The 21,396-nt window shown below is 43.2% G+C and overlaps 1 protein-coding gene across 1 annotated transcript in view; it reads right to left on the bottom strand.

Moving 5' to 3' along the window:
- LOC122543399 (nuclear receptor subfamily 4 group A member 1-like) overlaps nt 1-21,396 on the bottom strand; it is a 57,566-nt gene that overhangs the window by 24,885 nt on the left and 11,285 nt on the right. Inside the window, exon 2 of the mRNA XM_043682099.1 lies at nt 10,439-11,253. Within this exon, the coding sequence (XP_043538034.1) occupies nt 10,439-11,251 (813 nt within the window). The 5' untranslated portion in view covers nt 11,252-11,253. The remainder of the gene's footprint in view (nt 1-10,438; nt 11,254-21,396) is intronic.

Below are 21,396 nucleotides of genomic sequence, written 5' to 3'. Positions count from 1 at the left end.
AAGGTCGTATGAGGAAAGGCTGAGGCACTTGGGGTTGTTTTCAATGGTGTAAAGAAGGTTTAGGGGTGACTTGATGATTAGGGGTTTAGATAGGGTTGACCGTGAGAATCTTTTTCCACGTATGGAGTCAGCTATTACGAGGGGGCATAGCTTTAAATTAAGGGGTGGTAGGTTTAGGACAGATGTTAGGGGTAGGTTCTTTACTCAGTGAGTCGTGAGTTCATGGAATGCCCTGTCAGTAGCAGTGGTGGACTCTCCCTCTTTATGGGCATTTAAGCGGGCATTGGATAGGCATATGGAGGATAGTGGGCTAGTGTAGGTTAGGTGGGCTTGGATCGGCGCAACATCGAGGGCTGAAGGGCCTGTACTGCGCTGTATTCTTCTATGTTCTATGTTCTATGTTCTAAAAGTCATTGCGAGCTGAGATAGTCTGGATAATGTTTTCAGAGGCTTTTTTGTTTAATTATTTTTTAAACCAGTCATTTTTCATTGTAACTTTTCCTATATATATATATATATAGTACATATATTTTCCACACTTGTGCTACTTTATTTTAAACATTAATAACTTTGGATGTGTCCATCATTTAAGCAAACAGTAAACGACAAATGAAAGCAAATTTCACGAAGTTTATTAAATACTAATGCCACTCACGTTATTGAGGTTGAAACTCAAAAATTGCAATAGTAGAAGCAGCAGGCAGTAAAAAAGACAAACAGTATGTTGACCTTCATAGCGAGAGGATTCGAGCACAGGAGCACAGATGTCTTGTTGCAATTGTACAGGGCCTTGGTGAGACCACACCTGCGGTACTGTGTGCAGTTCTGGTCTCCTTATCTGAGAGAGGATGTATTCGCTATAGAGGAGTGTAACAAAGGTGTATCACATTGATTCCTGAGAATGGCAGGACTAACAAATGAGGTGAGATGGAGTTGGTTAGAATTCTATTCACTAGCGTTTAGAAGAATAAAGGAGTATCTCACAGAAACGTATAAAATTCTAACAGGACTAGACAGGTTAGATGCAGGAAGAATGTTCCCCTTGGTGAGAGAGTCCAGAATCAGGGATTATAATTTAAGGAGAAGGGGTAAATGATTTGGGACTGAGACGAGGAGAAATGGCTTCACCCAGGGGGGAGCCTGTGAAATTCTCTACCACAGAAAAAATGATTGAGGCTAAAACATGTGTTTTCACGAAGGAGTTAAATGTAGCTCTTCTGGCAAAAAGGATCAAGGGATATAGGGAGAGGGCAGGATTAAGGTATTGAGTTCAATGATCAGCCAAGATGATACTGAATGGCGGAGCAGACTCGTGGGGCTGAATGGCCGACTCTTGCTCCTATTGTCTATGTTTATGTGAACTGTTGGAAATTCAGACTGAACAACTGATCACAAAAGGCATAGGAATGTTGAAGCCAAGAATTGTGAACTATATTCTGTTAAAACTTAATGAATTATGAATTTATATGCTTCCACAATTTGGTTAGTTTAAAGTTGCACAGTGACATTGTAACTGACAACCCATAACATACACTTGTCCATATTTAAAAATCTTAGGAGATCCCAAAGCATTTCAACTCACAGATGATGAAGTACTTTGTGAAGTGTGGTTATTGCTGTAATGTAGGAAATGAGGTAGTCAATTAATGCACATCAACTTCCCACAATCAATATGGTCTGCTTTTGTGAATACTGGTTAGAGGAAAAATATTGGCCCAGAGATGAAGAACAACACCTCTGCCCTTCTCAGAAATTGTGGCCATGAGATGTTTTTTTATTGTCACCTGAGAGGACAAATGAGGCTTCAGTTTGACTCCATCCTATTTTTACATGCACACTATGCAGTGAAATCCTTGCTAGCATGGTCTGGTCACCTCTCCAAATACTAGTGAACCAGTCTACTGTAAATTCCTTATAAACTGATCGTGTGGTTTTGGGCCAAATTTAACTTGATTCTTTTATTATTCTTACTGTAAATACAATTACATGCCTGCTTGACATTCAGTGGTTATAGAACACATGCAAATAACATCTGACATTAATGCAAAGCAGAATTATTTGTAAGCAGTCAATCAAATAAGAACAAAAGGTTATAAGTTACTTTACTTAGGACAAGGCAGTGAAGGAGCTGAATCGATGATATCCAACAAGGGTGGGTACAGTGTAGTGGGGCGAAAAGGGTTAAATTATGAGCTTGTGTAGACCAGGTTTTATGTGTAGAAGGTTAAATACTGGTCTAATTGACATAGTGGAGATAATTTAAAGATTTGTTAGGATAGGTAGAGAGGAACTATTTCCTCTGGTAGGAATCCAAAATGGGATTGTGGACAGGGGAAACCTTAAAACTGGAGACACGTCATTCAGTGCTAATGTCAGGAAATGTTTGATGTCAAAAAGAATTTCTTCACACAAAGGACTGTGGAAATCTGGAGCTCCCTCACTCTGGAGTCAATTGAACATTTAAGATTTTTGTTGGTTATTAAGGGTTACAGAATGAAGATGGAAAGCTGGAACTATGAACTAACCATGGCAGACAGAATTCAATGCAAGCAAGTGTGAGGTTATCCATTTTAGACCAAGGAAGGATAGATCAGAGTACTTTCTAGATGGTATGATGTCAAACGCAGTGGATGTCCAAAGAGACTTGGGGGATCAGATCTTTAAAATGCAACAAACAGGTGCAGAAAATAATCAACTAAGCTCATGGCATTTAAATCTGGAGAACTGGAGTATAAGGATGCAGAGGTTATGCTGCAGTTATACAGGACCCTGGTTAGACCCCACTTGGAGTACTGAGAACAGATCTGGGCACCACACCTTAGGAAGATTAGCCTTAGGAGGGAGTTCAATGTAGGTTTACAAGAATGACTGGACTTCAGCGGTTAAGTTATGAGGAGAGATTACACAAATTAGGCCTGTTTTCTCCATAATTTGGAAGGTTAAGGGGTGATCTTAACAAATTATTCAAGTTATTAGCAGGAAAGACAGGGTAGATAAAGATAAACTATTTCCACTGGTTGGGGATTCTGGAACTGGGAGTATAGTCTGAGAATTAGGGTCAGACCACACACAAAGAGATTTGCAACTCTTTTCCACAAACAGCAGTGGATGCCTGATCAGTTGTTTGCTTAACAAAAAAAAACATCAATTTCAGATTTAAAACAAAGTTGGGCGATAAATCACTGAATGGCCTACTCCTGTTCTTATGTTCCTAAATGAATGGGGAAAACAAGCTTGATGCTTTATTCTTCTTAATCTCTATTCATTCAGAGGATGTAGGCATCGTTGGCTGAGCCCGGAATTTATTGCCCATCCTTGGTTGCCCCTTGAGAAGGTGGGGGGTGAGCTGCCTTCTTGAACCGCTGCAGTCCATGTGCTGTGGGTTGACCCACAATGCCCTGAGGGAGGGAATTCCAGGATTTTGACCTAGTGACACTGAAGGAACGGCAATATATTTCCAAGTCATGATGGTGAGTGGCTTGGAAGGGAACTGGCAGGGGTTGGTGCTCCCATGTATCTGATGTCTTTGTCTTTCTAGATGAAAATGGTTGTGGGTTTGGAAGGTGCTGTCTGAGGAGCTTTGGTGAATTTCTGCAGCGCATCTTGTAGATGGTACACACTGTATCAAGCTGGACAACCTCCCCGTCCCTGTGTTCTCAAAACCTTGGAACCAGTCAGGCTTTTTGTTGGTTTTTATAGCACAAGGAGAGTTGAGAAGAGTGGGGAGCATCACAGCAGTGCAAACAACCTGCTTCCTTAATCTTACCGATCTTGAAATGTACTCGTGAGTAAAGATTATGTGTGGAGGAAGAGTGGGCGGGGAAATTCTCAGGCCACTGCTTTTCAGTGAAAGCACGAGTTAGTCACAAGTGAATCACGAGCAAGTTATAAAGGTCTCTCTTGGAAATGTAATCACTGTGGTATTCCCCTGGTCCCCAATGCATTCTCAATCTTTACCACAAGTTCAGAAAAGGCACTTGAAGCAGTCACACATCTTGCATGACTTTAAATGTTTTCAAAATAGTCACTGGCATATTTCTTTTTAAAACTTATTTTCCTTATTCACAACCTAGAAGATGGGATTTAGTGAGGTTTTATATTGGTGTGGGAGACAAGGAGTTATTTAAACTACAACAGAATCCATTTCTAAACACTAATCTGGGAGTTGATCCAAAGCAGGAGAACATGCTATTGATGGCAGAGTCTGCCAAAGAGTTGTTCCACTATAGAAGTCCCCAGTGGTGACATCACTATGGTTGGACACTGTCCACTGAGCCACAATCTATATATTTTCAATTGCAGCAAATATTTTTACCCCTTTACAACACAGAAGACCTTTTTGACTCTTGCTTCAATTGAATCTTTGACACAGATATCCAATTCACTCCACTTCCCTGCTCTTTTCCCATTTTCCTGATAATATTTCCCCTTCAGGAACTTATCCAACTCTCATTTGAGTGTCATCATTGAATATGCTTCCAGCATCCTTTCAGGCAGGACACTAGATCTGAGCAACTTACAGCATGAAGAATTGCCTCCTTACCCATGCTCAGGTTCTTTTGTCAATTGTCTGAAATCTTTGTCCTCTGGTGAGCAGCTTTTTCTGCCACTAGACACAATTTTTCACTCTGTCAAGAGCCCTCATAACTTAGAATGTATGAAATTTCCTTTCAACCTTCACTGCTGTAAGGGCAACATTCTAATGTTCTCCAGTCTATCAACAGCTCTCTAACTGAACCCTAAACAGTCATCTAAAAACAGATTAGCAGAATTTCCTTGATTTTGCACTCCATATTTTCCAACAGTTATCTTTGACTTTCTCTCCTTTTTATATAATGTCAAGTCTCTTATTAAATAGGTTGGTAGTCATGTAACTTCCAAGTTGTATCCATAACCTTGACCGTCCCTATCTCTGTAATCCCCTCTAGCCTCCACATTCCTCCCTAACTCTGCAGCCTACTCTGACTCTACAGCACTTCAAGCCTGGCCTCCCCAATTTTCAACCCTCAACCATTGATGGCCGTTCATTCCATTACCAAGACCGTAAGCTCTGGAACTCCCTCTCCAACTGCCAGTTTCTTTACAATGCCTCTCGAGATCTACATCTTTGGCCAGGTGTTGGTTCTTCTGTCTTACCACCTTGGGGTGCAGGTTCATAGTTCCTTGAAAGTGGAGTCGCAGGTAGACAAGATGATGAAGAGAAGGTGGTGTTTGGTACACTTGCTTTTATTGGTCAGTGCATTGAGTATTGGGGTTGGGAGGTCATGTTGCAGCTGTACAGGCCACTATTAGAATACTGCATTTAATTCTGGTCTCTCTGCTACAGGGAAGATGTTGTTAAGCTTGAAAGGGTTCAGAAAAGATTTACAAGGATGTTGCCAGGGTTGGAGCTATAGGGAGAGACTGAACAGGCTGGAGTTGTTTTCCTTGGAGCATTGGAGGCTGAGGGGTGACCTTATAGTGGTTTATAAAATCATATGTGACATGGACAGGGTGATTGGCCGAGGTCTTGTCCCAAGGGTAGGGGAGTCCAAAACTAGAGGGCATAGGTTTAAAATTTAAAAGGGAACTAAGAGGCAAATTTTTCAAGGAGGAGAAAGTGAGGACTACAGACACTGGAGATCAGAGTCAAAAAAGTGTGGCAATGGAAAAGCACATTCCTGAAGAAGGGCTTATGCCTGAAACGTCAATTCTCCTTCTCCTTTGATGCTGCCTGACCTGCTGCGCTTTTCCAGCAACACATTTTTAAGCTAAGTGTATGGAATGAGCTGCCAGAGGAAATGGTGGAGGCTGGTACAATTACAACATTTATGGATGGGTATATGAATAGGAAGGGTTTAGAGGGATATGGGCCAAATGTTGACAAATGGGACTAGATTAGTTTAGGATATCTGGTCAGCATGGACAAGTTGGACCGAAGGACCTGTTTCCATGCTGTACATCTCTATCTTCTTGTTCAGTTTAATGTCAGATTTGTAGAGATTTATACTTCCATGGAGCACCTTGGGATGGTTTAGCATGTTAAAGGCACCATGCTAATGCAATTTGGTGTGGCTGTAACATTTTAGTTCATTTCAGAGTTGGAATTGGGACAAAGATTTGGGCTAGAGGGATGAGAAGACTATGGTTCTGAGGAAAGGATAGCACATCCTTCCACGTGTTAGTTGCAACTGAGGGTGAAGCCTTTTTTCTGAAGTTGCTGATGGAAATTCAGTTGGGAAAAGTGTTTTAAAGAATTTGGTTTGTAGCTCCCTTCACCCTGAGGAGATATTTTCTCTTGCCCCCTTATCTCAGTGGCTTGAAAGCTGAGTTTCCTGTACATTCCTCTCTCAGTTTGTCCTTCAAACGATGCCACATCTGTAAAAGCCACTTGGTTTCAGCGTTTGGGCATTAGATGACCCTGGCATGCATTTTCCCATGGAACCACAAGCCAAGACTGAAAAGGCACACACAGCACTAGCCTTGGGGATAACTACAAATTATTCTATACTTAGTGGAAATGAATGAACCATTGAAAAATGGTTGATGTAGTTTTCAAATGCAAATACAGTCCACTTTCCATTATATCCTAGTGCCAGGTCTAACCCCACTTGAAACCATAAAAACAATGAACCATTGGGAGTACAAGGCCCACTATTTTCTGGAGGTTTTTTCGCCAGATACTTCATTAAGCTTGTACATAGAGTGCCACTTTGTAACAAACTTAGACCAAGCAGTGGACAGCCTGAAACTGTCCAGAATATAAACAATGCATCCAAAACCTATTTTTCGCAATGCTTTGCATTCAGTGCTACAGAGCTATTCATCATTAACTGTGTTCTCACTCGGACATTTGAGCACATAGTCTCAGGTGGTAGAGGCAGTATTACACAGAGAGATGCATCTTTCAGATCAAATTAAATCGAGGCCTCTCTGCATTCAGGTGACTGAAAAACGTCCACAGCTCCACTTCATTGAGAATTTTCCTTGTGTTCAGACTAATATCCATCCCTCCACTAACATTTTTTAAAGTTAACAGATTTATCTGGTCATTAATTGCAGTACTGTTTGTGGAATGCTAAAGTGAGTAAATTGGTCTGAATTTGCCTAGCAAACAGTGATTGAAAAGTAAGCCATTTTAGGAAGCTCTCTAAGATTTCTATGATCTTCAAAGGTACAATACAGTATCAATACAAGTCCCAAAGAGTCAATTAAATTGCATCAGTAGTTCAACAAACATCAGAACTCATCCGTTGATCCCACCCCTTTTCCCTGGGGTGGGGGAGTCCAGAAATAGAGGCCATAGGTTTAGGGTGAGAGGGGAAAGATATAAAAGGGACCTAAGGGGCACTTTTTCACGCAGATGGTTGTATGTGTATGGAATGAGCTGCCAGAGGAAGTGTTGGAGGCTGGTACAATTGCAACATTTAAAAGGCATTTGGATGGGTATATGAATAGGAAGGGTTTGGAGGGATATGGGCCGGGTGCTGGCAAATGGGACTAGATTGGGTTAGAATATCTGATCGGCATGGACGGGTTGAACCGAAGGGTCCATGCTGTACATCTCTATGACTCTATGACTATGACTCTGCCTCATACCAAACCTATTTGAGGAAAGAGAAGCAAATGGAATCAGGGCTGTACAGCACAGAAACAGACCCTTCGGTCCAACTCGTCCATGCCGACCAGATATCCCAGATAAATATAGTCCCATTTGCCAGCATTTGGCCCATATCCCTCTAAACCCTTCCTAATCATATACCCATCCACTTGGCTTTTAAATGTTGTAATTGTACCAGCCTCCACCACATCCTCTGGCAGCTCGTTCCACACACACACCACCCTCTGTGTGAAGAAGTGCCCCTTAGGTCCCTTTTATATCTTTCCCCTCTCACCCTAAACCTATGCCCTCTAGTTCTGGACTCCCCCACCCCAGGGGAAAGACCTTGTCTATTTACCCTACCCATTCCCCTCATAATTTTATAAACCTTTATAAGGTCACCCCTCAGTCTCCGATGCTCCAGGGAAAACAGCCCCAGCCTGTTCAGCCTCTCCATATAACTCAAAACAATTCTAATCACGAACTGTGACTGATCGGGTGCTCTAAGTATTTTGAAATAGGTAAATCCAAACAACAAAGACAAAATTCAATAGCTCGTGCTACAAATTCACCTGAGTGGTCTTATGGATAAGGCATTTGCCTCCTAGGCCAGGGATTGTGGACTCAAATCCCATCTAGCATGACAAGCGTTAGGGGCTACACAGTGGATCAGTGGTTAGCACAGCTGCTTCACAGCACTAGGGACCAAAGGTCAATTCCACCCTCGAGCAACTATCTGTGTGGAGTTTTCACATTCTCCCTGTGTCCATGCGGGTTTGCTCCCACAATCCAAAGATGGACAGGTTGGGTGGATTGGCCATGAGAAATACAGGGATAGGATAGAATGCTCTTTGGAGGGTTGGTGTGGACTCAATGGGCCAAACAGCTTGCTTCCACACTATGAAAATACAGCAGTCTGTCAATCATTCAGATCAGTGAGCCTGTACTTTGAAAGAACAATCCAATTTGTCCCACACTACTGCAGGACTCTGCAGATTGGTCACTTTTAAGTATCTATCCAACTCGCTTTCAAAGTTTCAACACTCATAGTGACCCTGGCAATCAACTTCCACGGATTTGAATGAAGAGCTAAGCAGGAGCTCTTTTGGAAAATTTCTCTGCCCTGGTGTCTTTTGATCTTGTTCTTGATAGAAGGGCAGTGTTTAAATTGATTTCAAAGGCTCTGTGGTGTTATCCCAACACTTTTGATTTTGTCCTATATTCTATTTATAGAGGTGAGAGTGGTGTTGTCACAAACTAGTAATCCAGTGACCCAGGGTATTACTCTGGGGACCTTGTTTCAAATCCCAGCATGGCAACGGCTGGAATTTGAATTAAATCAATGGAATTGAAAGCCTGTCTCAGTAAACATGATCACAAAACCATAACTGACTGTAGTCAAAACCTGCGTGCCGAATGTCCTTTAGGGAAGTAGTTTGCCTTCCTTACCAGGTTTGGCCTACATGTGGCTCCAGACCCACAATAATGTGGTTAATTCTTAAGTGCCTTCTGATAAGGTCTTGCAAATCATTTAGTTCAAAACAACTCAGGATGGTAACAAATGTGGGCCTTGCTGCTGATGCTCAGCTACCACAAAGGAAGAAACTTTTAAAAACTTAGTGCATTAGAGATCCTCAGAAAGGATCACAGTTTTAACCATGAAGTAAATTCAGACCTTGCAATTCAGACCTTAACTTAGATTATGGCAGTGTGTTTCTGTTCGGCAGCTCTCAGAAGGTTACGGTAAAGGTCAGAGCTGGGAAAGTACAACACGAAAGACCAAAGCTGAGGTGGGGGGTGGGTGCAGCATAGAAGCAACCTGAATGGAGGAAGGACAAAGGAAAGATAGCTCCAAGAGTCAACAGACAGGTGAATCAGTGGTTAGCACTGCTGCCTCACAGCGCCAGGTACCTGGGTTTGATCGCACCTGTGGGTGACTGTTTAGAGTTTGAGATTCTCCCTGTGTCTCTGTGGGGTTTCCTCCCACAGTCCAAAGACTGTGTAGGTTAGGTAGGTTGGCCATGGAAAATGCAGGATTACAAGGGTGGGGTGAGTCTGGGTGCAATGCTCTTTGGAGGGTTGGTGTGGACTTGAGTGGCCTGCTTCTGTGATGTTTTGATTCTATGACTTGCAGCACTGACAGCCTTATGACGGATTTAGCTGGATTTTGGAGAATTGTACCTTACAAAATATAATTCCTGTAAACCAATGATGTGTGTTACTGATTGCAATAAAGAAACTTACACATCAGTACCAATTTTCTTCGAGTAACAACTTGGCATTTGGCATCAAAGTTATCATAGCACATGGAAGACACAAATCTTTAACTTGCTGAATAAATGCCCTGCCATTTCTGTAGCACCTCATGCCTGCACAGTGATTTTACAGCCAATGAAATGCTTCCGAAGAGCGTCACTATTACACAATAGGAAGCATAGCAGCCACCTTATGCACAGCAAGTTCCCACAAACAGCTTTGGTTCAGGCTGAGTTTTGTGGGATGTTAATTGAGAGATAAATATTGGCCAGATCATTGGGGAGAATACCCCCCCCCCCCTCCCCCAACCTCTGACTTTCTTTGAAACAGCAATGTGGGCTCTTCCATGACCCCCGGAGGAAAACAAATGAGGCCTGAACTGGAGCCTGAACCTTCATGATACCAAAGCGTAAGTACTACCCACCCATTGAGCCATGAGCTCGCTCTGCATGGCACTTTGGCAAACAGAATGGGCAAACTATAAAGTGGAAGAAGAAATGTACAACAGACTTCTGATTCCCGATGATCGGCTTTGCATTATCAAACAGAACCAAAACTATCTCCCCCCAACTAGTGCTAAGGCTCAAGTAACTGATCAAATACCTTGAAGAAACCTTTGCATCCTTCACAGGTCCGTACACCGTAATGTTGGCAGGAAGCGTTATCTCCACACACCGCGCACTGGCCCTCATTGGAAGGGGGGTTACGAACCGGTGGAGAGGGGATGGGATTGTCTATAACAATGGGACTATCCAAGAGCCGTGGTCCACGGTCCATGGGGAGAGCAGGAAAATTCATGGAGGCTTGGTTGGTGGCATCATAAGACATGGTATCAACAAGCTGGTGGACAGGGTTAGCTCCATGGGAACTCGCATCGAGCCTCATGTGGCATTGTGGCACAGGAGACTCTGAAGGTACCTGCTTAAAGGAAAAGAATGAAAGTTGGGACACATTTTTTTGTTGATCTAACAAATGATCCACCTCACCATATTGTAGTGAATGATGAGGAAAAGAATCATCCCATATGGACACTTGCTGCATTTGAAAAGTGGGGGTTGAAGGTGAGGGGATGGAACAAGATCCATTGTAATATTGAGAAGATCCACACTGAGGTAGCACCTCTTCCAAATGCATGTTGATTGAGGCTGGGTAACAGCCAAACATCTGAACGTCTTCCACTTTAAATGGAGACTGCTGGTTGGTAAGCATCAGTTGGTACAAGTAGGCGTCAAAGTCTCCGTTGTTGCTGTCAATGAACGTGTTGAAGCTGGGAAGAGAGGTGGTGGCAGCGATCTCTGTGGTGCCGAGGTCCATTCCAAGCTTTACAAACTCAGGAGTCAAGAAATCAGAACTGTAATCCTCATATGGTCCTCCACTTTGTGGCAAGGTCCCATACTGTGCCTGAAGACAAGGCATCTCTGCAAGGGAAACATATTAAAACTATTCAAGTTAGAGTGTATTTTGGTCTTCATTACATCTTGCACTACTTACTAAAAACAGATTCTAAAGCGACTGATATCTGGTGCTGTCATATAACAGTTTTATTTCACCTGAGGTCAAAGGTCAAGATGGCCAAATGTGTTCATATGTCAACACTACTCTAAATTCAACAAACTGCCAAGCTCACTGGCATTAGAATTGTACGTGCAATGGTAACAGTAAGTCAATCCAGGTCAAATTTGGCACTCAAATGCTACCCTCATGCCCTCTTATTCCATTCTTTTATTCAGGATTCTTAAGCTATTTTTGACTCAATTTTCAAATTGAGTTTATGCCAAGTTTGTTGAATGTAAGCTGGTCATTTTTTCTTCAGTCTGCACCCAAGACTTTATGCATTGGAAAGTAGATTTTTGAAAAAGTACTTACATGACCTGCAATGCTGACTTTTCTTTTTAATGTGATGGCTTAATTCATGTTTTGCCCATTAGAATTAACTTTATTGTCACATGTACTCACATGAGTGCAGTGAAAAGTTTACTATGTCACCATGTACAGTGCCATCTTAGGTATCAAGGTACAGCATCTTAAGAATAACCACACAGCCACAAATAATTTGTAACAGAACACAAGAGTGCAGTGCAAGTAGTTGGCCTTATGACAGCAGACATTCTAAACACACATAAGTGGCCATTTGTCATCACAGAGATATATATTTATATATATAAAATATACATCTCCGTTGTGTCCCTCCAGAAAAGTGATACCTGCTGCCATCTTGAGACTTTTTATTCATATTTATAAATGGAATAGCATTGGAAAATGTATTCATTTTTGACTGTGTCACAATGCCAAAGGATCCTATGCAAAACAGTTTAAGATTGACTGATTGATTTAATTGTTGTCACATGTACCAAGATAGAGTGAAAAATGCTGTTTTGCATGCTATACAGGCAGATCAAACTATACAAAGTGCATTAGGGTAGTAGAACGGAGTGAGAATACAGTGTTACAGCTGCAGAGAAGGTGCACCTAAGATGACAGGAACAGGACGAGACCATTTAGCTCTTGAACCTGGTTCTGCCATATTGCAGTTGGCCCATAGTCCATTTCTCTTCTTTTCTTGTAAGTGTGTATGTGTAGCTAACAGCACTTACTACACAAGCTTGCTTGACATTCACCACTGCCTGGATGGCAGCCAGCAGTGAGACATTGGCAGGGATCGAGGGATAAAACCCAGTGCAGCGGAGAGATCCAGCTTGATGCAACTCATGCCCATGGATAAAGAAGGATTGTAATTTGGAACTTTTATCTTTTTGCTTATTTATTACTGCATACTGACAAGAACTATAGTGTTGAATTTTAACTTATTTCCTTTTTTTCACTTTTTAGCTAAGACTTTGTACTTAAGATGGCACCGGAAACGGTGACATAGTACACTTTTCACTGTACTCCCGCATCCCCTGCACTTGTGTACACATGATAATAAAACCTAATTTTAATTCTCAAAAAAAAAACACGACCGCTTCCCTTGTTTGGGCAATCCAACACATGCATAAATCCTGCCATCAGCAAACTTGTATGTTATTTCTCTCAGAACCTACATCTGGATAGTTAATGGTCAGCCAGCAATGATTAAACGCAATCAGATGCCGTGGGGCTGAAGCAAGCAGACACTATTGTTGGGAACACAATAGAATGGAGAGGGTGCTTTATTAGCATGTCCTGTTCTTCTGTGCTCGGAACTCCTGGAACTGCAGTGGCTTCCAGGAGATGCACATGTTGCTCCAGCAACACACGCAAGTTCCCCTCCCTCTCATCCCTTGGGCCATACATGAGTACGTCAACAGCAAATGTTCAGAACAAAAAGAAAATGTGAGCCAGCAGAGGGCAAGGTCGATCAAAGCCATTTCTGACTTTTTTTTGACCAAACTATGCCAGTGTGTCTCAGTTGCTAACAGCACATTGAGGAGTTCAAGCCCAGCAGCCAACACTTCAGTATCCTTCAGAGAGTTGGTGTGAACTCGATGGGCTGAATGGCCTACTTCCACACTGTTGCGATTCTATGATTCTAAGTTCTTTCTCTCAAAGGAGGCCATATTTCCTTGCTTGAATAGGCATTAAAGAACCCTCCCTCACTAGCTCTGCTTACCTACCCCAGTGTTGGAAGAATTCCAGGAACTTAAGTAGGATCCTGACAGGACCAGGCCCATCACACTATCCTAACCTGCCTTAACTCAATTTTCCTGCCTCTCCTCACATCCCATGATCCCCTGGGGGACCGGGATGGCATCCTGACCAACTGATCCCACAAACAAGATTAGCCAATCATTTCTCTCATCGCTGTTCCCAAATTTGTCATGCAATAAAATGGCGACTGCCCTCACTAATATATGAATAGAGTCATACAGCACAGAAACAGACCTTTTGGTCCAACCAGTCCATGCCGACCATGTTCCAAAACTAAACTAGTCCCACCTGCCAGCATTTGGCCCATATCCCTCCAAACCTTTCCTATTCCTGTACTTAACCAAATATCTTTTAAACATTGTAACTGTACCCACATCCACCCCTTCCTCAGGAAGTTCATTCCACATATGGATCACACTGTGTAAAACAATTGCCTCACGTCTTTTTTAAATCTCTCTCCTATTATCTTAAAAATATGCCCATTAATCTTGAAATCCCCCACCCGAGAGAAAAGACACCTGTCATCCATCTTATCTATAACCCTCATGATTTTTTAAACCTCTATAAGGTCACCCCTCAGCCTCCTACATTCCAGTGAAAAAGGTCCCAGCCTATCTTGCCTTTCCTTCTAACTCAAAGCCTCCATTCCCTTCAAATCCTGGTAAATATCTTATGAACCCTCTTCAGCTTAATAATATCCTTCCGAGAACAGGGTGACCAGAACTGGACAGAGTTCTCAGCAATGTCCTGTATAACCTCAACATGATGTCCCAACTCCTACACTCAAAGGACTGAGTAATGATGGCAAATATGCTAAGCACCTTCTTAACCCCCCTGTCTGTATGTGATCTATATGTCACTGTACTGATACATTACTTAATGCAACTTTAAATTCAACTTATTTCACCACATATTTATACTGGGACAAGGCACAATTGAAATGCAAATCATGAGTACAGAAGTGAGAATTATACACATTGCAAATCTTATTTTCTGCTACCTCAAGTCCCTTGCCCGAGCTGACAGACCAAGGGTTGGCTTCCCAAGTCTACCTTTTCGAAATTTTGAGTGCCAATATACAGCGGGTAGCAAGCAGAGGAGCCTTGGCAAAGGCAAAGAATGAGACCACCAGATTTTGTGGAAAGAAAAACTCTTTTTACACACTATCTGACATGTGGCATCCCTTTTCCTACACCCTAATTGAGCATGGACTCAAATCTTTTGCAACAAGCTCCCTCCCTCTCTCTGACATGGACTGAATGCAATGTGATTGACCCAAATTGCAGCAAACAAATGTACCAAAAAAAAGGCAAATCTTAACAACTAAGTGATAGAAACAGATATTTCACGTAAATATGCTTTTCTTTCTTCTATGCAGAGTTGACCCACGTGAGGCTGCTGGACCAGATAACATCCCTGACAGAGTGCTCAGAGGATGCTCTGACATACTGGTGGATGTTCTCACAGGCATCTTCAACATCTCCCTGAGCTGAGCCATAGTTCCAACATGCGTCAAGGCCGCTGTCATCGTCTCCGTGCCAAAGAAGTCTCCAGTGTCCTGTCTCAACGAGTACCGCCCCATTGCGCTAACACCCAGCATCATGAAGTGTTTTGAGAGGCTTGTGATGAGGAATATTAAGACCCTGCAGTTCACATCTCGTCCAAACTGCTTAACAGATGATGCCATTCCCAACACCCTCAAGCTGGCCCTCACCCACCTGGAGAAGAAGGACCCCCATGTCAGACTACTGTTCATAGACTTCAGTTCTGCATTTAACACTATCGTTCCTCAGCACCTGGTTGGAAAGCTGAGTCTGCTGGGCCCAAATACCACCCTTTGTAACTGGATCCTGGACTTCCTGACTGGGAGACCTCAGTTAGTCTGGATTGGGAACAGCATCTCCAACACCATTACACTGAGCACGAGGGCCCCCAGGGCTGTGTGCTCAGTCCACTGCTGCTCACCCTGCTGAGACACAACTGTGCAGCAACGCACAGGTCGAATCACATCATCAAGTTCGCTGATAATATGACTGCAGTGGGTCTCATCAGCACGACCAATGAGTCAGCATATAGAGAGGAGCTGCAACGGCTAACAGACTGGTGCAGAGCCATCAAACGGTCTCTGAATGTGGACAAGATGAAAGAGATGGTTGTTGACTTCAGGAGGGCACCAAGCGACCATTCTCCACTGGACATCAATGGCTCCCCCATGGAGATCGTGAAGAGCACCAAATTTCTTGGCATCCACCTGGCGGAGAATCTCATCTGGACCCTCAACACCAGCTCCATCGACAAGAAAGCCCAGCAGCGTCGCTACTTTCTGTGTAGGTTGAGGAAAGCCCACCTCCCACCCCCATCCTCACCACATTCTACAGAGGGTTTATTGAGAGTACCCTGAGCTGCAGCATCTCTGCCTGGTTTTGGAATTGCACTGTCTTGGATTGTAATTCCCTACAATGGATAGTGAATACAGCTGAGAGGACCATCGGGGTCTCTCTTCCCTCCATTACAGACACTTAGACCACACGCTGCATCCGAAAGGCTAAGAGCATTGTGGAAGACCCCACACACTCCTCACTCAAACTCTTCTCCCTCCTGCCATCTGGCAGAAGATACCGGAGTGTTTGGTCTCTCACAGCCAGACTGTGCAACAGTTTCTTCCCCCAAGCCATCAGGTTCCTTAACACTATATAATCAGACTCTATTCCACCTGAAACTCTTGCCACAACTTTGAATTGCTGCTAGAACAATATTTTACTAATTATCATTCTTTTATTACACTGTAATTTGTACACCACTGTGCCTATTGTCTTGAAGTGTCAGAAATCACTGTGCTGTCTTGTGTGTTTTGCACTTCTTATGCACTTTATGCCACCTTGTGTCCGATCGTGTAGTTTGTGCTATCCATGTAGCACCTTATTCCTGGAGGAACACTGTCTTGTTTTTACTGTATCAGTTGTATATGGTAGAAATGACAAATAAAGCTACTCTTGACTCTTCTTCTCCTGCCAGTGAAGTGAAAGAGTGGCTTGACTATATTTAGCAAAACATTAAAGAACTGTTAGTCATAAGAAATCTGTCATTAAATCAGTTCAGTTACTTCACGGATGGGCACATTGGAATTACAAAGTGGGATTTGGCAGGTATTTATATGCATTTTGCTGGAGGGCCACCTGGTGGTGAGCTCTTGCAAACACATTTTGGCAGGGAATTTCCCTAATTGTGTGGCCCTGCCACCATCTGAAAGCCACATGAATAAAAAAATATAGCTGTATCTGGTTAACGGGGCATGTTTGCTCCAAATGTTTCAGGTTCTACCACGGTGTTTGACAACAGAAATAGCCTCACCTTTGACCCAGAATTCATTGTGAAATGTAACCTCAACTGTTAGCGCACTTGCCACATGTGCCTCAGTCGCTGCTTAACTCTGAAGCTCTTGGTGGTAAATATTCTGGCAGCAGACCACATTTGTTGAACCCAACACTGCACCAATGGTCAGTACCTCCCCAGAAACATTCTGCCAACAGGTTCGCCATCTGGTTCCCCTTGCAGCCTTAAGATCTCACCATTATCCTTGCAATTTCCTGCACTTTTTTCCCCTTTTTCTTGTAGATCAGCGCAAGTTTTTATTCCATTTCACAAACGCAAAGGCTATTATGTCTTTCTTCAGTGGAAGATACTTTCAACAAAAATACACAAAGCCAAAAATGGAGATGATTTAGGTAACTCGGTGGGAAGGGGGCTCCTGTGGGCAGTAGGAAAAGTAAACAGTTAATGTTTTATAGCATCAACAACCAAAGTATCACCCTGGATGAGTACAAAGGGATGAGAATAGTCTGGCCTCCAAAATAAAAGGTAGGCATCCTGTACTGACACATACTAAATCTCTTCTATCTAAAAAAAGCCAGACTGCAAGGACTGTGCGCTTAGTGAAACGTTCAATAGCGAACAAGTTACTAGATAGACAGAAACAGCAGGGAGTCATTAGCAGTGAGTGGGTTTTTACTGTGGTTTCTTAGAATATGTCACTCTGACTCTGAGTCACAGTCACTTGCAGTACAGCCTATTTGGCCACATCAAGTACATCTGGGCTCTGTGCAGAGCAATGCAGTCAGTCCCACTCTCCCTGCCTCATTCCCCCAGTAATGATCTTGATTATGTAAAAGGTAGCATGGTGGCTCAGTAGTTAGTACGGTTGCCTTCCAGTGCCAGGGATCTGGATTTGATTCCACCTTTGTGCAACTGTTTGTGTGGAGTTTGCACATTCTTCTTGTATCTGTGTGGGTTTCCTCCTATAGCTCCAAAGGTGTCCATGTTAGGTGGATTGGCCATGACAAATGTGGGGTTACAGGTATAGGGTCTGGTTGGGATGCTCTTTGGAGGGTCAGTGTGGACTTGTTGGGCTGAATGGCCTGCTTCTACACTGTAGGGGCTCTACACTCTTTTGAGGAAGGGTCACTGGACCAGAAACGTTAACTTCAATTTCTCTTCACAGATGCTGCCAGGCCTGCTGAGCTTTTCCAGCAACTTCTGTTTTTGTTAGGGATCCTATGCTCCTTTTCCACTGGTTTGCAGCTTTCATCATGAAGCTGTTTACATGGGGTCTTACTACACCATGGTCACATCACTGCCTCTCTTCTTTGTGTTGTCCCTGGGTTGAAATGAAAGCTTTCCACTGTAGTTCATTCATTTTCCAAAGCTTCAAAAAGCATTTTTTTCAATTCATTCACAGGATGTAGGCACTACTGGCTAGACCAATATCCACTGTCCATCTCGAATTGCCCTTGAACTGAATAGTTTGTATAACCATTTCAGGGGCAGTTAAGAAGTAAACACATCCCTGTAGGGTCTGGAATCACAGGAAGGCCAGACAAGGCAAGGACAGCAGATTTCCTTTCCTGAAGGGCATTAGTGAACCAGATGGGTTTTACAAAAATCATCAGTCGTTACAATTAAGCTAACTCTGAACTCTAGACATTCCAAATTCAAATTTCACATTTCTGCGGTGTGAAACCAGGATTTAAACCATTAACCTACTAGTTTAGACAACTAGCCCAGCAATAATGCCACCAGTCTGGGACTACTTATATTGTCCTAAGCCTTCCCTTCCACTTGCAATCAACTGGCTTCTGCTTTAGCTTTACCCAGTTCCACAGTTGTAGTCTCAACGGACTCTGACCTTTCCTTCAGGTAAGGAGAAAACAAACTACAAAGGAAAACGACAGGGTAGGAGGGGGCAGCTACACTTATGCAAATCTAGAATAATATTTCTGAATTGGGTGGCTTGTGCATAAGATCGGTAGTTTTGCCCTCACTTGGTGGCTGAAGGCAACCTGAATATTGGCTGAAGGTGGGACGATGCTGAGCCACGATGCCCGCCACTGTTGAATTTCCCACAAATAGTCACGTTGTGAGGAGTGCCCACCTGGATATGATATTGGTGTGGTCAACCGAAGGTCAGCTGAACCAGTCACCAGGAAGAGTCAGCTCCTCATTGCAGGGAGGTGGTAAATACAGACAAACCAGTGTATGTAACGAGACTATGTGCCAACCTGCTTATCAACACTACAAATGCAGTTTCTCAAAGTCTTTCCGTGCTCCCACAATCGCTGCTGGAGTTGAGTCTGGAAAATGGTACCACACTTCCAGCCCACTTTGAATGCAGACCAATGTGACATCTGCCACTGAATATCACCATAGTTACCTTTACTAGGTCACTCCTCGCCACGCCAACAACAAGCTGAAAGGGTAAAAAAACCTGCACTGAGACTGGCTGGAGCCATGTCAGTAAAAGGGGTTAGAAAACAATGTTAATTTGAGCCAGAGGACTGAAAAGAGTTAAAGCACATTCAGATGTCCTTTACTCACCAACCTTGGCTGAAGCTCATAAATAAATGTTCTATAGACACTTACAGAGAATGTTCTAGATCTTTAATGAAGAGAGATGACTTGTGTAACTCTGCATTCCTCCAATTCTGGCCTCGTATGCAGCTCTGATTTTAATCACTGCTCCATAAGCTGCCATATTTTCAGCTGTGTTCAAGCTTCGAGCTCCTTCTGTAAATTCCCCGGCTCTCTCCTCCTTTAAGACACTGTTGAAAATGGACCTGTTTGGCCTACCCTTTGGTTAGTTGCCCTAACATTTCCTTATGTGTAAAACCTTGCGTGATAATTGTGATTATGTTCATTATATAGGGAGTAGATAAGACAAGGGGGGGGGGGTTGTTTCCACTGGTGGGTGAAACTAGAACTAGGGGGCATAGCCTCATATTAAGGGGGAACAGATTTAAGACTGCATTTAGGAGGAACTTCTTCACCCAAAGGGTTTTGAATCTGTGACCCATTCCCTGCCCAATGAAGCAGTTGAGACTACTCGGCTGAATGATTTTAAGGCAAAGATAGATTTTTAAACAGTAGAGGAATTAAGGGTAGTAGTTAATGGGCAAGTAAGTGGAGCTGAGTCCATGAAAAGATCAGCCATGATCTTATTGAATGGCAGAGCAGGCTTGGTGGGCCAGATGGCCTACTCCTGCTCCTGTTTCTTATATTATGTTAAAGGTGCAATGTAACTGTGTGCCGTTTTTTTTTTCAGCATGTACACCAATGGCTGGTTCATTTGCTTTTTGGCTTGGCCTAGGTTATGTAGGTGGGGAGGGGTCACTAAAATGCTGGTCGACCACCTCAGCCCTCTTATCCAAATCTTTTTGGGTTTTGCAGGTGGCTTGATCTTCCCGCTGTATCCAGGCTAAGGACTGTCACTTAATATTCATTGGTTTGCTACATTCCTTCATAACACTTTATTCCTGGAGTGTGACTCAAACCCAGGGCCTTCCAACTCTGAGCCAGGAAAGCTACACTCCAGCTGATCCTCATACATATCAGCATGTTGTGCCAGTTACAGATTCATTACCTTAGGCACAGCCGCAAAGTTCACCAGGAGGGCTGTACAGAGCAAAAGGACACAGTCAGGCAGAGGAGTTTGCTGAATTCTGGGCTGGTCCTACATAAGCCCAGTTAGCCAAGGGTCAGTTAGCCCTAAACTGTTCTGACTCATGGCTAAAGTGGCAAAGAGTTTTGAGCAGATTTCGAACCTGTAGATTTTTAGCTTGCATTCTATAAATGGGTTGTGGGATGGGTTAGGGGTGGTGGTGGCAAAGGGATTGGTACTGTCAAGAAAAAAGGACAATTAAGAAATGGAAATCCCTCTTGTCACTCAAGATTATGCAATGAGGATGGTTCAAGTATTGGGCCTGTGAGATTCTGTTATGGGTGCCAAACAATCTTTTAAAGATGATTTTGAAAAGGGGACTAATTGTTTCTGCTGGTGTATTGGCCCTGGGGGAGGAGCATTTACAGTCTAAAAACTCTCTGGGGGAGGCAATGGTTTAGTGCTGGAATATTAACCCAGGGACCCAGGTCATATTCTGGGGAGCCTGGGTTTGAATCCCACCACAGCAGATGGTGGAATTTGAGTTCAATAGAAAAAACATTTGGAATTAAGAGTCTAGTGATGACCATGAATCCATTGTCAGGAAAAACCCATCTGGCTCACTAACGTCTTTCAGGGAAGGAAACTGCCATTCTTACCTGGTCTGGCCGACATAAACAAAGCTTTTCACTGTACTTAGGTACATGTAACAATAAATAAACAAACATGTCAAGGATAGTCGTGGGAAGTTGCGTGTGGAGGCTGAAGAGATTGGGGAGACACTGAATGAATACTTTTCGTCAGTATTCAATCAGGAACAGGACATTGTTGTCAATGTGAGTACTGAGTCACAATTAAGTAGAATGGATGGCTTTGAGGTATGTAGAGAAGAGGTGTTGGAAATTCTGGAAAGGGTGAAAATAGATACGTCCCCTGGGCCTGATGGCATTTATCCTAGGATTCTCTGGGAAGCAAGGGAAGAGATTGCAGAGCCATTGGCCTT

This window comes from Chiloscyllium plagiosum, chromosome 43 (assembly GCF_004010195.1).
Source record: "Chiloscyllium plagiosum isolate BGI_BamShark_2017 chromosome 43, ASM401019v2, whole genome shotgun sequence".
In the NCBI taxonomy this organism is placed as follows: Eukaryota; Metazoa; Chordata; class Chondrichthyes; order Orectolobiformes; family Hemiscylliidae; genus Chiloscyllium; species Chiloscyllium plagiosum.
This window is presented reverse-complemented; position numbering and strand designations above follow the sequence as displayed.